The 15963-nt window shown below is 35.7% G+C and overlaps 2 protein-coding genes across 2 annotated transcripts; both read right to left on the reverse strand.

Moving 5' to 3' along the window:
- Nucleotides 1-316: 316 nt before the first annotated feature.
- On the reverse strand, nt 317-3145 carry LOC112096333. The gene is made up of 4 exons (XM_024179761.1): nt 2926-3145; nt 1412-2661; nt 1176-1309; nt 317-1019 (listed from the first exon to the last, which is right to left on the reverse strand). The coding sequence occupies exons 1-4, from the start codon at nt 3143-3145 to the stop codon at nt 317-319; spliced, it is 2307 nt and encodes a 768-aa protein (XP_024035529.1).
- A 3-nt stretch (nt 3146-3148) lies between these two features.
- LOC112096334 lies at nt 3149-4054 on the reverse strand. The gene is made up of 2 exons (XM_024179762.1): nt 3802-4054; nt 3149-3744 (listed from the first exon to the last, which is right to left on the reverse strand). The coding sequence occupies exons 1-2, from the start codon at nt 4052-4054 to the stop codon at nt 3149-3151; spliced, it is 849 nt and encodes a 282-aa protein (XP_024035530.1).
- Between the last annotated feature and the right edge of the window lie 11909 nt (nt 4055-15963).

The following is a 15963-nucleotide window of genomic DNA, read 5'->3' on the forward strand; positions in this document are numbered from 1 at the left end:
TTTTTAGGGAAATAAAACTTCATTAAGCAGATAACTTAGAAATCAACCACGGGGGTGGAACATGCCTCCACTCCCCCGGAGCTGACAAAGAATACCCCACCCGAGCAATAGAATGAGCAGCAGAGTTCGCAGATCGCCTAACAAAAGAGAAAGTAACATCTCCTAAAGATTGAGCAAGAGCTCTACAATCGTCAATAATAAGACCGAAACCATTAGGACCAAAACTATTAGTAGTCAAAGCATTGAAAACTTGAAAGCTGTCCATTTCAACAATGATAGGAAAGACGGGTAATCCCTTGAGCCAGCTGAGGATCTCTCACACTCCAATAGCTTCAGCCTCCCGAGCACCAAAACTGCCCATAAAGCAATCACTCCTTGCAGCTATGAAAGCCCCATCCGAATTACGAATGACAGCCCCATGACTAGTTTTGCCACTTGAAGAAAAGGTTGCCGCATCAACATTGCATTTAAACCACCCCACCCTAGGCCTTTGCCAACACACTGCCCCATGAGAAGATGAAACAAAAGTGTTATCAAACAGCTGAAGCTTCCTCACAAAACGCCATTGAAAGAGAACCTGGCCGGCTAGATTAAGAACACTTAACAGCCTCCCATTTTTGTTCTGCCAAACCTTAGAATTTCTATTCAACCAAAGGCTCCAACAGATCATGGCAGCAAGGTCACAATCATCACTACTACAACGGGCAAAGACTCTCTCCAACCAATCCCCAAAATACACACAACCCCCCTCATAACCAATTGGAGACAATAACCAACAAGATTTAGCAAAAGAACAGTTCACAAGACAATGGACAATAGATTCATCAGCTGCATTACAAATGGGACAGATAGAAGCTAACTCAACTTGACGGCGTCGTAAATTATCCGCGGTGGGCAGGACATTAACCCCCACACGCCAAATAAAATGCTTAACTTTAGCAGGGACTTTAAGCTTCCAGATTCGTTGCCATATATTGCTAGAAGGAATCTCCGAAAGATAAACTAACATTTTGTAGCAGCTACGAACAGTAAACAAACCTTTAGAGTCAGCAGACCAATACCAGACATCATCATCTCTTCTACTACTTAGAGGAATTTTGGTGATAAGGCCTCGATCTCTCTCATTAAAGATATCTGTCAGTGCATCCAAGTCCTAGTTGCGTTGCCCTAGTAACATGAGGCTGCTTACTAGAGCATTGATTATAGCATCAGGTAGGGGAGTAGTAACATATCCATGATCCAAATCTGGAAGCCAAGGAGAGCCACTAATCGTGGTTTGAAGACCATTACCGATTTGAATGCGACTGCCCTAGGTAATCATAGACCGCCAAGCATAGCTAGGATTGCTTCCCACAGTAGCTTTGCCAAATGAGGTCAGCGGGTAGTATCTAGATTTAAGGATGCGCGCTACCAAGCTATCAGGATGAGATAAAAGCCTCCACCCTTGTTTTCCAAGCATTGCCACGTTAAAGTAGTGCAGCTGCTTAAAGCCAATTCCACCATGAGCTTTAGGCTTACATAACCTCTCCCACCGCAACCAATTTATACCTCTACTGCCACTATGATGATTGCCCCACCAGAATGAATTCATCATGCGCTCAAGTTCTCTACAAAGATCCAAAGGAAGAAGATATAAGTTCATTGCATAATTCGGCATTGCCTGTGCAACTGTTTTCAATAAGATTTCTTTCCCCGCTCTAGATAACAGCTTCTGATTCCAGCCTTGGAGACGACGCCAAACCTTGTCACGGATAAAGCGAAATGCCTCATTTTTGTTTCGGCCAATAGAAGATGGCAAGCCAAGGTAAGATCCATGGTTGCTGGTAGCTGCAACCTCCAGAATGTCGCAAACTTGCTGAGCTGAGACAGCTCGAACATTTGCACTATAAGAGATCAAAGATTTATTGTAGTTCACAACTTGTCCCGAAGCTGCCCCATAGATAGCCAACGACTGTTTGATGAGCCAAGCCTCTTGTTCATTTGCATGAAAGAAAATGAAGCAATCATCCGTAAAAAAAGGATGAGTCACTAACGGAGCTCCCCTAGCTACCCTAACGCCATGCATCAAGCGTGCCCTCTCTTGCTTGCGAAGTAAAGAACTCAACCCCTCCGCACAAATGATGAACAAATACGGAGACAGGGGATCTCCCTGCCTCAGCCCTCTGCTAGGAACAATTGGGCCCACTTCCTTATTGCCCTGGAGAACCTTATAAGTGACGGTAGAAACACACAGTAATATTAGCTCAACCCATCTCTCAGCAAAACCCAGCTTCATCATCATAGCTTTTAAAAAACTCCATTCGATCCTATCGTACGCCTTGGACATGTCAATCTTTAAAGCTGCAATCCCTGTCCTCCCTTGCCGCTTTCGCTTTAGGTAATGCATAATCTCTGCCAATATTAGGATGTTATCAGTGATGGCCCTCCCAGGGACAAACGCACTTTGATTCTCTGAGATAATCGAGCTGAGGACAGCCTTCATACGATTAGCTAACATCTTGGCCACAATCTTGTAAAGAACATTACATAATGCTATTGGTCGTAAGTCAGCTAAATACTCAGGTTGAGAATTTTTTGGAATTAACACTATGGCAGTAGCATTTAACTCATGAGGGAATTCATAATTATCAATGAAACTTAAACAAGCAGCAGTAACATCACCTCCAACAATATGCCAAAATTTCTAAAAGACTGCAGGGTTCATTCCATCCGGCCCGGGTGATTTATCTGGATGCATGCTAAAGAGCGCATCACGAACATCAGTAGCCATGAAAGGCTCCAGTAACTCCTAATTCTGAGCAGCAGTAATCGTAGTTGCAACAAATGATATAATATATGCACTAGTACTTCCTTCCGAGTGAAATAATTTTGAGAAATACTCCACTATTAAAGAGTTCACCTCAGTCGGATTTGAGCACTACTAACCAGAGCTATTCCGTAATCTCCCAATCATGTTTTGACACTTCCTCGTAGAGGCAGTTGAGTGGAAATATCGAGAGTTCATGTCCCCTTCCTTCAACCACAGTGACTTCGACCTTTGTTTCCAAAACACCTCATGGCTGTGCAGTAACTCATTGTAACGCTTCCTTGTTTCCACAAATTCAGCCACACTCGTTTGATCTCGACAGCCCCTAAGAGACCCCATTATTTACTTGCAGGAAGCCAGCCGATTGATAAACTCACAAGCAACATGACCTCCCCAGCGCATAAGATCAGCTCCACTAAACAAAAGCTTAGATTGAATAGGACGACCACCTGAACGCTCCCAACTCTTTGTAACAACCTCCACACAATCCGACTCACGAGGCCAAACATTCTCAAACTTGAACCTCTTAATCCTAGGATAAGGATGGTGCGAGAATGGGTCTAGAAAAATTGGCAGGTGATCGGAACACATTGCCTCCAGACTCACTACTCTAGCTTTCGGAAAAAATGAGAGCCAAGTGCTGGAAGCCAGAGCTCTATCTAATCTCTTCTCCACCCAATCAACCGTGCCCCGAGACCTCTCCCATGTGTACTGATAGCCTTTCATGCCTAAGTCGACCAAACCAGAATCTGAGACAGCCGCACGAAAGCCTTTAAGCTTCCAATTTGGTTGCTGACATCTGCCACACTTTTCACTGTTATGCAGGAGCTCATTGAAATCTCCAATGCACACACACGGTAAAGAAGAAAGGGAGGATAAAGAGCGAAGTAGCTCCCAAGAATCTCGCCTCTTGCTCAACTCAGGGAAGCCGTAGAACCCTGTACACCACCACGTTCTAGAGTTTTCATTTTCAACTCAGACATCAATGAAATTACGCCCAAATTTGAGACGCCTAACATTGTGTGAAGATTTCCAGTAAAGGGCAAGCCCACCACTTCGGCCCACTTTATCCACATTAAACAAATTATCAAAGCCCAACTTAAACTTCAAGCTCTCTAATTTTTCTCTACTACATATAGTTTCCATTAGAAATATAAAATTCAGCTTTTTACTTCTGACCAATTCCAACAAAACCTGAACTGTCCGTGGGTGGCCCAGCCCACCGCAGTTCCAACTTAAGCAACTCATTGCTCTCGGTGGGCCTGTGAACCAGGACCCACCGCTAATTCGTTTTTTGAACCACCCACATTATCCATCACTTGGGTGTATTTAGTCTCATCACTCCCCATTTCTAGCTGCATTGCACCATGAGCCCTTCTCCGTTTAGCATCTATAACAATAATACCTGAGTTAAACTCTTCCCCACATTCCTGCAGTTGACTCAAAACATTAGGAGGTGCCATCACTTCCTTTCCTTTATCAAGCAGTTGACCACGTTTTGTCAAAAAATGTTGAGATCCTACTATAGTATCCACAATCCCAGTAATGTCTCCCCCCTCATAATTATTGCCCTTATTCAAGCCTGGATTTGTGGTGCCTTCCATATCAACTGTCATAGCCTCACCGGAATTAATGCAGCTTCCAAATTTCATCTCCTCCTCCCCTGGTGGAGTTGACCGCAGCCAGCGATCGCCGGCGTTCATCAAATTTCTTCGTGTAGACGCCTTCATCCAGTGGCCATACGGCTTAGTAATAGTAGTCGTAGTACTCTCATACAAAAATGGACAACTTTTCTCTGTGTGACCAAGGAGACCACAGATAAAGCAAAACACATTCAACCTTTCGTATTTGAAATCCACCCACATCCAATCTCCACCTGCTTTCTTGAGACGCATCCTACGCTTGAGGGGCTGCCTAACATCAATGACCACCCGGATCCTCATATAGTTCCTCCAAATCCCTTTAAGATTATTTTCATCCGATTCCACAAACTTGCCAACATAATTACCAATGCTCTGTAGGATTTTCTTTGATTGAAATCCGATAGGAAGGTTGTAGATTTGGGTCCAAAAGGATGTAGAAAATAAAGGTACATGTTGAGGTTGATCCTCTGCCCCCAGACGCTGAACGATGAGGATATGTTGGTCAAATGTCCAAGGCCCTGAGTCTATCACTCTGTTGATGTCTATTTCATGAAAGAATTGGAAGAGAAATAGTGTAGGCGACAGATCTTTAATACAAACTCCTCTGCCAGGCCTCCACAACGAAGCCATAGTGCTCTCATGGATGGAAAATTAATCACCTTGTCCGTCAAGAACCTACCCACAAGGCAGTAACGGAAATCACTTTTGGGCTCCTCGCGTTCATCATCCTCAGCCCCCGCGACAATTATCCCCCCTTCCTCCTCCTCGGCAAGAGTAAGCCGTGCATAAGAATTGTTTAAGTCAGCCTCTATGGTTGTGCTCGCACCCGCCATACTCAGAACAACGTGACTATCTTGGTGGAAGCCATATAGTGAATAAGAAAATATTAAAAAGCAAAGAAAACGAAGAAGGCATTCATTAACTTGTCAAACAGACAAGACAAACACACTTGCCAAAAGAGAAGACATGAAGATTTATTATTTGGTGGCAGAATGAATCGCATGCGGTTTAATTTGCTGCGACACACACGCGGGGGACGACTTGGGGAAGTAATTTGTTAAAAATGCGTGTACACACCACCAGGGGCATCAAATATTTTGGTCAATAACTTGTAGAAACTTTGGAGTACATAAATTTTTTTTTTTTGGAAACAACATAATATCTATTTAGAGTGGGACTATTAGCACCCCTCTAAATACCTCTTAAAACCCCTTTAATTATTTTACAATTTTAACTTTTATTAAAATTATATAATATGATAATTTCTAATTAAACCCCTCAAAAATTAATTTTTTTTTTCATTCTAGAAATTAAAAAGGTTGCTTTGTTCTCTAATTTTTGGATGAAAACTTTACAACTGATGGCTATGATTAGGAAATCAAATTCTCGTAATTATATAATAGGACAATTTCTAATTAAACCCCCACTCAAAAATTAAATAATTTTTTTCATTCTAGAAATTAAAAAGGTTGCTTTGTTCTCTAATTTTCAGATGAAGAATTTACAACCGATGGCTATAATGGAAAGAATGAAAACCCATTGTCTTTTTTAAAAATAGAAGAGATCTGATTGTTGAAATGGAGTTTAATAATAAAAGTTAGAGAATGGGGTTCACACAATAAGTCTTACTTAAGGGTATTTTTGTCATTAATGGAGGTGTTAAAAGAATTTTATAATTTTTTAAAATATTTTAGTGGGGTTAATTAAAAAAAAGGGGTGTTAAGAGATCCTTAGAGGGGTGCCAATAGTCTCATTCATCTATTTAATCTATAGAGAGACCGCAAAGTAATTTGCCAAAAATGTTTGTATGTTGTACCAAGGGCATCAAAGCTTTGTTAGCGAGATCTTTAAATATATTAGAAGGGTCAAGGAAGCACAAAAGTATAAAGTTATTTAGAGCTAACAAGTTTATATTATCACAGTCAAGATGAAGTAAACGTCGGGTAGTTGACGCCGGCCACTTAATCATTTTAGTAGTTTCATTGCTTATGACTTCAAAGGAATCACTTGCATAATTCGTTAGGTGGTTTTGGGTGTACTCAGGAACGACTCGATCATATGTTTAGCCTTAGGCAAATTGTTTTAATTAGACCTTCCAAAAAATTTGAGGTAAAATACATGTATTAATTTTATTAAAAATTTATTTATTTAAAATCAATTTCTCTATCTCTCTAAGATGTAAAATTATTAATAAAAAATTTATATTTTAATTTCGCCAATATCTTTCCCAATAGATAGTATAGTTAGTCCATTTAATCTTTTGTATAACATGGCTGGTCTTAAATAAGATTTTATCAATCACTCCTTTTTTAGATTGAACTAAGTTTTCTATTCTTATCCTTTTCTTAAGTTTTTCATATCCTTATGCATATTTTCTAGCAGATTTTTTTTCCAGTGAAACAAGAGTAAACAAACAAACAATTATACTAGATAATTACAAGAAAACCACCTATGAATGCCATTATATTTTTAAAAAGAAATAAAAATAACTAAATAAACAACTAATTAATAAAAGAATGGAAAGATAAAACTTAGATTTTTCAGAAATTTAAATTTTATGGACCGAGGCTTTGAACAGTAATGATCAATGGAAAGTAAAACAATTGATTTGCAATTAAATTTTTTTTCTTAAGTGGAAAGTAGAGTAGAGAAAGCAGTTTTTTCACCCAGGCATTTTAGATATCGTGTAATTTTTTTCATTGGAAAAAGATATTAATGATAATAATTTAACAAATATCTAGCTTTTATAAAGTTTTAAATCAAATATATAACATTATAATTACGTTAAATAGAGATTTTGTGGGAAACAAATGGCTTAAAATTGTTAATTGTAATTTTATATAGGAACTTCATAGTTTGTTTGTGGAACATAATTGTGAAATAATAATAAATATAAATCAATAATTAATAGCTATAATTTATGAATAAAATTAGGGGCCTTCATTTATAGTGGGGCCCTAGGCAATCGCCTAAGCTGCTTAGAAGGAAGAGTCGTTTCTAGGTGTACTACATTATATTGGACCGCATTAGGGATTACACTAAATTATATTGTATTATATTATTGTATTAGATTGTTAATACAATATCATATTTGGGTGTAGTATCTGGGTTAGATTGCGTATTTTAAATAATATTAAATTGTTATTTTTTGGTTTATTAGTAAAAATTAAAACAACCACCACTGACCACCACCAATCATCATAAAAAAAAAAATTATAAACGATGTCCTTTCAAGTCAATTTTGCACTATTAGAATTCTCATTTTGAGCTCTAGGCAGCGGTGTTAATATGATCAAAATAGAGCACCTATTTACCGTGGATTCTCAATTTGCTACATAGTGCACATAGATTTGCACAGTCTATACTTGCCCAAACCAGGGTGCCAAAAAGAGATAGAGGCAATAAATTTGTGATAAAAAATAATGAAATATAAAGTTTGAAAGAGAAGCAAAATAATTAACAAAATAGTTGTTAGGAAATATATGTCTCTCCTTTCTCAATGAGGATTTGTAAATCCTAAATTAAGATATTTCCTAAACTTTTCTTATTTACTAGTTTTTTGTATTTAGAAGGATTTATATTTAAGTAATAAGTAATTTTCCCTTTGGGACTTAACTTATTCAAGAAGGAATACAACTAATATAAGAAAAAGGAATTCTTCTCATATAAGAAATAATCACTATATAAGGAGGTTAGGCTTACTTGCTTTTATAGCACATCAATTAGTTCTCTGCAAATAGATAGTTTCTAGTGTGAGAGAAATGGCGGGTTTATTAAGAGATTGGGTATTATTGAGGTTTTGGATGAGAGAAAAATACTAGAGTGATTACACTAATTTTTAACATAGTGGGTTTTTCTCTCGTCGTCCTTGGTAGTCGCCTTTTTTTCTCTAGTATAGGATTTTTCACATAACTTTTGTTATGTGATTATTTTTATCCCCACATTTTTTTTTATTATTTGTTTGATATTTTGCTTGCGAAATCTTGGGTGGGTGACGTAGTACGGAAGCAGTACTAGATATCGTCTAGCGTATGTTCTTGAAAACTCCAGAAGGAGGGCTCTTATAAAGAAGAAAATATCTCAATTGAGAAAATACTAAATATTATTGAAGAGAAGCTTGTGTAAAGAAATAAGTATAACAAGCCTATTTATACTAGTTAGGATTGTCCTATTCCTAATAAAATTATGGTTCCTTATAAGAAAAGGAATATAACTTAAGCAAGAAAATATAAGTAAATCCTAATCTAACTAGAAAAAGGAATTTAAACTTATACTCTAACTATGATTAGGTTTGGTCTACATCAGTCTCCTCCTTTTAGAAGAATTCACCCTCAAGTCAACTCAATCATATGACAATGGTGAAGGACCATGATACTTGAATAAGTCTTGGATATTGAAAGTTTTGGAAATATTGTAGTTGGCTGCTAGGTCTATGAAGTAAGCATTGTTATTGATTTTCTACAGGACACGAAATGGTCCAATCTTCTTTTGCTTGAGCTTGTTGTCCTCTCCAATAGGAAATTTGTCCTTTCGTAGATGAACCATCACTTGATCTCTTATAGCAAAAGATTTGAAGCACCTATATTTATCTGCATCTGCCTTGTACGTAGTAGCAAATTCTTCTAATTTCTTGTTGACTTCCTCATGAACATTGATTATTTTGTCTATTATATGATCAGTAGTGTAGAAGCAATACTAGATTTCGTTCTAGTGTATATTTTTGAAAACTCGAGAAGGAGGGGTCTCATAAAGGAGAAAATATCTCAATTGAGAAAATATTGAATATTATTGAATAAAAGCTTGTGTAAAGAAACAAGCATAACAAGCCTATTTCACTAGTTAGGATTATCTTATTCTTAATAAAATTATGGTTCCTTATAAGAAAAGAATATGACTTAATCAAAAAAATATAAAATAAATCCTAATTAAACTAAAATAAAGGAATTTAAACTTATACTCTTACTGTGACTAGGTTTGGCTTGCATCATTGGGATTAAAATTCCCTAACAAGTGGTATCAAAACTAAAGGTTGTTCTGCAAAGTAATTATGTTTGCAAACAAATTTTTGAATTCTGTGAGGATTGAGATTGAAAAGTTTGATGGAAGAATCGATTTTGGCTTGTGGCAAGTTCAAGTCAAGGATATATTAATTCATTCTGGTTACACAAGGAAAGTAAGGGCGATGTAAATCATGTTCCCATTAGTGGAATCTCTTGAAGGGGTGTAAACAATTAAGGTATCTTAAAGAAGACTATCGAAATAGAGCAAGTTCGGAAAAATAACTTTAATTTAGTAGAGAGAGGTACCGATAATGTCAGCTAAAGATGTGTCTTTTTCTCCATAAAAGACTGCTTTATCCTTTTCGACGTGCCATGGAAGAGGGATGTGTTACTGCTAGCAGGTCCACAAGATTTGCATACAAGGTATGGTTTGACATTTATGCAAGGTGTGATGGAATTTTTATATTGATTGATGAAGACCGTTAAGGAAGCCAAACATGAGAGTGGGTATTTTTCGGCAAGGTGATCGACATGTGTAAAAGATGTATACTCAAGATAAGGTGGGCTATGATGATTCTCGGTATAGAGAATTATGGCTACTAGATAGAAGATAAGATTTTGACTATAGTATGGTGATTCTCCTAAGTCCTATAAGAGTGTAGTTTTGGTAGAGCAAAGAATATGGAGAGGACGTGGTTGTGTAAATACACGGTAGATCATATTTTGTCGCATAGTTGAAAAAACTCACCAAGGTGGAGATTGTTAGGAAATATATCTCATTTTTCAATGAGGATTTGCAAATCCTAAATTAGGATATTTTCTAGACTTTTCTTATTTAATAGTTTTCTTATTTACAAGTATTCCTATTCAAGAAATAAATAATTTTTTCTTTGGGGCTTAATTTATTCAAAGAGTAATATAACTAGTATAAGGAAATGAATACTTATCCTATAAGAAATAATCACTATATATAGAGAGGTTGGATTCATTTATTTATATAACACAGTAATCAGTTCTTTGCAAGTAGACATTTTCTAGCATGAGAGATGGTAGGCCTATTGAGAGGTTAAGTGTTATTGAAGTTTTAAGTTTAAAAAAAAGTGATTGTAATAATTTTTTACAGAGTAGATTTTTCTCTCGTCGTCCTTGCCGGCTGTGATTTTTCTCCAGTATAAGAGTTTTTTACGTAAATTCTTACGTTGTGTGATTAGTTTTATTCTCTGTATATTTTATGTTTATTATTATTTTGATATTTTGGCTTGAAGGATCTTTAATGGGATTAAAATTCCTAGCAACAGGAGAATAAACTATAAATTTCATTTGTTACCTCAAGTAAGAGAAAATAACGAATTATATAATAATCTAAATGTGACTATAATAGAATAATAAGTGCTTTATAAGGTAATTAAATTCTAATTTTTTCTTACATGAAGGTGATAGGTAAGACTGGGCAAAAAAACAATGGTCTTGAAAAAACGAAACCAAACCAGCGGTTCCATTCTAGTTCGGACCGGTTTTAATTTTAAAAAATAACCGAAATATATGGCTTGTAAAAAAATCGAAATGTCGGTTCTGTCTTCAGTTCACTCAGCAGAACCGAAAAACTAGATTATTTTTTGATTTTATTCAAATCGACATGTGTTAAACTTTAATTGGTTGCGTAAGATAACTAAAATAGACCTGCACACAAACAATTACGGGCATATATATGTTACAATTTATTAATTTCACCCAGAACAAACCCTAAACCTAAAATCAAAATCGAAATCAAATCACCACCCATATCCACTGCAATCACGGCCAACGCTACTCACCGGCAATAGTGTCACAGTTGAACAATTTGTGCTCACCGTGCAATACTTTCTTCCACCGTGCGACAGCCATTATCTTCTTCTCACCGCGCAAAAGCCCATAGTTTCTTTTCACCGTGAGACAGCTTCAACTCACAGGCCACTATGCAATAGCTTCTGCTCTGCTCGCCAACCACCATGCGATAGCTTATGCTCTGCTCGCCAGCCACCGTACGATAGCTTTTGCTCTGCTCGCCAGCCACCGTGCGCCAGTAGGTATGTCAGGCCTTGCTTCTTTAATTTTCTACAATTAGTTGGTGTGTGAGTGAGAGCAGAAGATATATGCATGCATGTTATTTTCTTCAATTTTCTAAGTGCTGGCTTAGTGGATTCTTTTGAGGGAAACATAATGATGTTTGACATTGTGTTTATTATTCATCAAATTTTCAGTAAAGATATATTCATGCATATGTGGCAAGAAATGTTGGCCAATGACTTGAAATTAAATTGGATGATTTACAAATATGGCTACCGATTTTGTTTATAACATGGCTACCGAATGTATGGATAGTGGCTATAGCCCATAGTAATTCTGGAACAAGCGATTTGTCAACTCATTTAGGTAGATGTAAAGTGCGCAAAAAATTGAAGGCTTAAAATGATGCAAAACAACAGACATTAGTTTGTAAAAAGGGTAAAGGTAAAAGATGATTGTACTGCTAAGGTTACACACGTAGGATTTAATAGAAAGGCTTGTAGAATGGCACTTGTGAAAATGATAATTAAAGATGAGTTGCCTTTTAGATTTGTAGAGGCTGAAGGGTTTTTGGAGTTCATGGAAACTTGTTGTCCGAAGTTTGAGGTACCATCTCGAAGAACAATTATAAGGAATATTCTTGAATTGTATCAAAATAAAAAGGGGCTGGTGAAAAGTGTTTTAAGTGCAAATAAACAGAGTGTGTGTATTACCACCGACACTTGAACTTGAATTCAAATGTCAAACTTTATGGTAGTTATGGCTCACTTTATTGATGAACTGTGGGTTTTGCATAAGAGGATTCTCACTTTTACACCTATATCTGATCAGAAAGGAGATGACATTAGGAAGCTAATTGAAAATCGTTTGATTGATTGGGGGAATTACAGTGGATAATGGAAATACTAATGCACTTGCAATATCTTATGTGAAGAAGAAGTTGGCAAATTGGAGTGGAAATTTGATGGTTTTGAATGGTTTATATATGCATGTGAGGTGTTCGGTGCATATAATCAACTTAATTGTGCAAGATGGGTTGTCACAAGTGAATCAATCAATAGCTAGTATCCGAAATGCAGTGAAATATGTTAGATCCTCCCCGGCAAGATTACAAAAGGTCAAAACACATGTTGATAGGGAGAAAATCTCACGTGGAGGGCTTATAGTGTTAAACGTGCCGACTCGGTGGAATTCAATATATTTAATGTTAGAAAAAGGGGTAGCTTTTGAGAAAGCATTTGATAGGCTAAAGGAATATGATGGCCATTATACAAACTTGTTCGATGAGGATGAGAGTGAAAAAATGAGGGTGGGGCCACCGACTGATGAGGATTGGGAAAATGCAAAGAGGTTAATCAAGTGTCTTTTGGCTTTTTATCATGTGACTTTAAAATTCAGTGGCTCTTTAAAAGTCACTTTCAATAATTACTTGAATGAAATGTGGAAAGTTTATATTCATTTGAAGTCACTTGTTGATTTTAATGATTTTTTGTTAAATCAAATGGGTTACAAGATGGAGGAAAAGTTTGTCAAGTATTGGAGTCATTCTTTTGAAAAGGTTAACATGTTGTTGATTGTGGCAAATGTGCTTGATCCTTGCTACAAACTTGACTTTGTTATATGGTGTTTTAGTAGCTTGTATGATACTAGAAAGGTTGATGAATTGAGAGTTAACATTAAAGAGTTGTTGTTGAAGCTTTTTGAAAGCTATGGTGGTGAGAGTAATCCAAATAGAGGTGAGAGATGTAGTGCCATGCATGATGGTGCTAGTAGTAGTTTGGGGATCATTTGATCCTTTTACACAATTTAGAAAGATGAAAGAAAGTTCAAATGATAACATTAGTGGAAAAAATGATGTTGAAAAATACTTGTCAGAGACTTGTGAGAGTGCTAGTAATCCCCATTTTGATCTTTTGACTTGGTGGAAATTGAATGGGCCTCGATATCCGATTTTGTCTCAAATTTCCAAAGATGTTTTGGCAATTCCAGTGTCTACTCTGGCTTCTGAATCAATATTTAGCATAAGAAGGCGCATTCTTGATCCTTTTAGTAGTTCTTTAACTCATAAAACAGTCGAGTCATTAATCTCCACTCAAAATTGGCTTCGCTCAACTCTATTAGGAGAGCATACAATACAACCAAGTCAGAAGGAAGCTGAATTCTATGAATTAGTTTAAATAGGTAATATTGTGATTTATTATGTTAATTTTTGTGATTTCACTTATAACTAGAATTAATGATTTTAATATAATTGTTTCAATTTCTTGAAGAATTTTTTAGGCCAATGCAATCTCAACAACAACAACAAGTAGCTGAGGCGCAAATGACAGTTGATTGATGTTGCTGACCAATAAGTTTTCTTTATTTTTTTAAAATTAGTATCTTACTTATATAGATTGTTTATTTAATTATTTATTGTTTTAAAATTTTTTTTATAGATCCAAATATTGAGTTGAAAAATGCCTAAAGTTGATGCTGATATTGATGAAGATGGGAGAATGTTGTTGGCGTTAGTTTGCAATTTGTTTTTTTTTTGGTGATGATGGGAGAATGTTATTGGCGTTTCTTTCCAAATTTTCTTTTTATTTTGTGTTGTAAGTTGTAATTGTTGATATTTTTATTTTTCTTTACAACATTATGTTTATGTAGATGGAGTATTGGAGTTTGGTTATGTATTTTGAAATCTTAATATTTTATATTTTATGCATACCTTATTAGTAGTTAGTAAGATATTAGTGATAAAAAGTGTTTTGAATACTTTGTATTTATTGTTAATATTTGTAATGAAATTAGGATGAACTAATTGTTGAAAAAAATTATTCCATTCATGAGGCCCAATGAGCTAAAATTTTAGAAATTCGAAATAGGTCCAATAGGCCCAAAACTGAAAACAAACCGAGCCGATCCAAAAAGATCCGTTTATTTTTAGTTTTTTTAGTTTGGTTCTTATTCGATTCTTTTTATAAAATAACCGATTTAAATCAGTTTTGCTTAATTTCGATCTGAACTGAACTGTGCCCACCCCTAGTGATAGGATAGCTTACATGCTTGGATTTTTTGCAACATATGCACTTTAATTTTCCTAATTAAGTGTATTATTTAATTTTTCCTCTTCGACATTAATTTTTAAATTTGTCGGACTTGTTACAAATTGTTACGGTGAAGTTGGTAACTCGATTATCCGACATTATGGGTGATGGTTGTCAAATGTTATGCATTTATTAAATATATCGTATAAGATTATTTCAAAGGGTCCGGTATTAGCTTAATTTGTATTAAGCTTAAAAAAAGAAAAAAGGATCCGTTTCTATAAATTGAGGGGAAGAGCTGTTGACCCAGTTTACTGCGTGAAGTTAGTTGTACTTCACATTTATGAAAAGTGATTATATCCTTTATTTGATTTAGGAGGATCCACGAACGAGAATCAACCTGCGGACGTCGACGATACCGAGTTTGAACATAATCACTGTGAGTGGAATATACAAAACATATTTTCATAATATATTATGATTTTATGATACAATACAACATGTTTTGATGAATAAGTATTTAATGCTCCGATTTAATGATTTTCTATAAAATTGATTTTTATCTACATGCTAATATTTATTATTATTAAAAATGAGTTTGATTAATGATTTTATTATTGTTTTTGAGTAAATTCATGATAATAGTTTTAAAGAGAATAAAGTGGATTTAAAGTATGTTACTTGGAAAAGAAATAAGATTTAAGTATGATTATATGTTTATGTAAATGTGTATAAAAGGTTGTTTGCAAAATCATTGGATAGGACCCTTCTCCTTCACATACAATGATACAGATGAGATGACATATAAGCGTTTGGGGCCCGTCTGAACACACATAGAGGTTTTGGCCCTTGTGTTTGGGTGCCTTTACCTTTTGAGGGCTTATGCATGCAGTATGATGATTACAGAGATACATATATTGAGATACAGACAGATATTGAGATACAGATGATATAAATTGATACAAATAAGATATAGGCCTTTGAGGTCTGTCTGAGTACACACAGAGGATTTGGGCCGTGTACTTGGGCGCCTTTGTTCTTTAGAGACCAATTTATGCATGCACAAATATGATGAGATATAAAGATATGAGATGACATTTCCCCGTCTACCATTATAGCTCCAAGGCATGATGGTTCCCTAATTGCCTAGCCGTTGAGGTCTGGGTATGGTGAGATTATTCCTCTGGGTAATTGTTTAGTGACAGATTTCAGAATTATAGTATTTGAGATTACAGTGTGTTATAATTTCCTTAATTTTCATGTGGTATTATATATTGTGTTTCTGTCAGCGTATGATTTATAATTACATAAGTTTATTTAAGTTTCTTATGGTAATTTAGTTAAATTGTTTAAAGAGATGATGTAATTATTTTGAAGTAATTTATTTTCAAAAACTACTATCCACTCACTGAAGTCACTGAGTTTTATACTCACTCCAT

This window comes from Citrus clementina, unplaced genomic scaffold (assembly GCF_000493195.1).
Source record: "Citrus clementina cultivar Clemenules unplaced genomic scaffold, Citrus_clementina_v1.0 scaffold_8, whole genome shotgun sequence".
Classification (NCBI taxonomy): domain Eukaryota; kingdom Viridiplantae; phylum Streptophyta; class Magnoliopsida; order Sapindales; family Rutaceae; genus Citrus; species Citrus x clementina.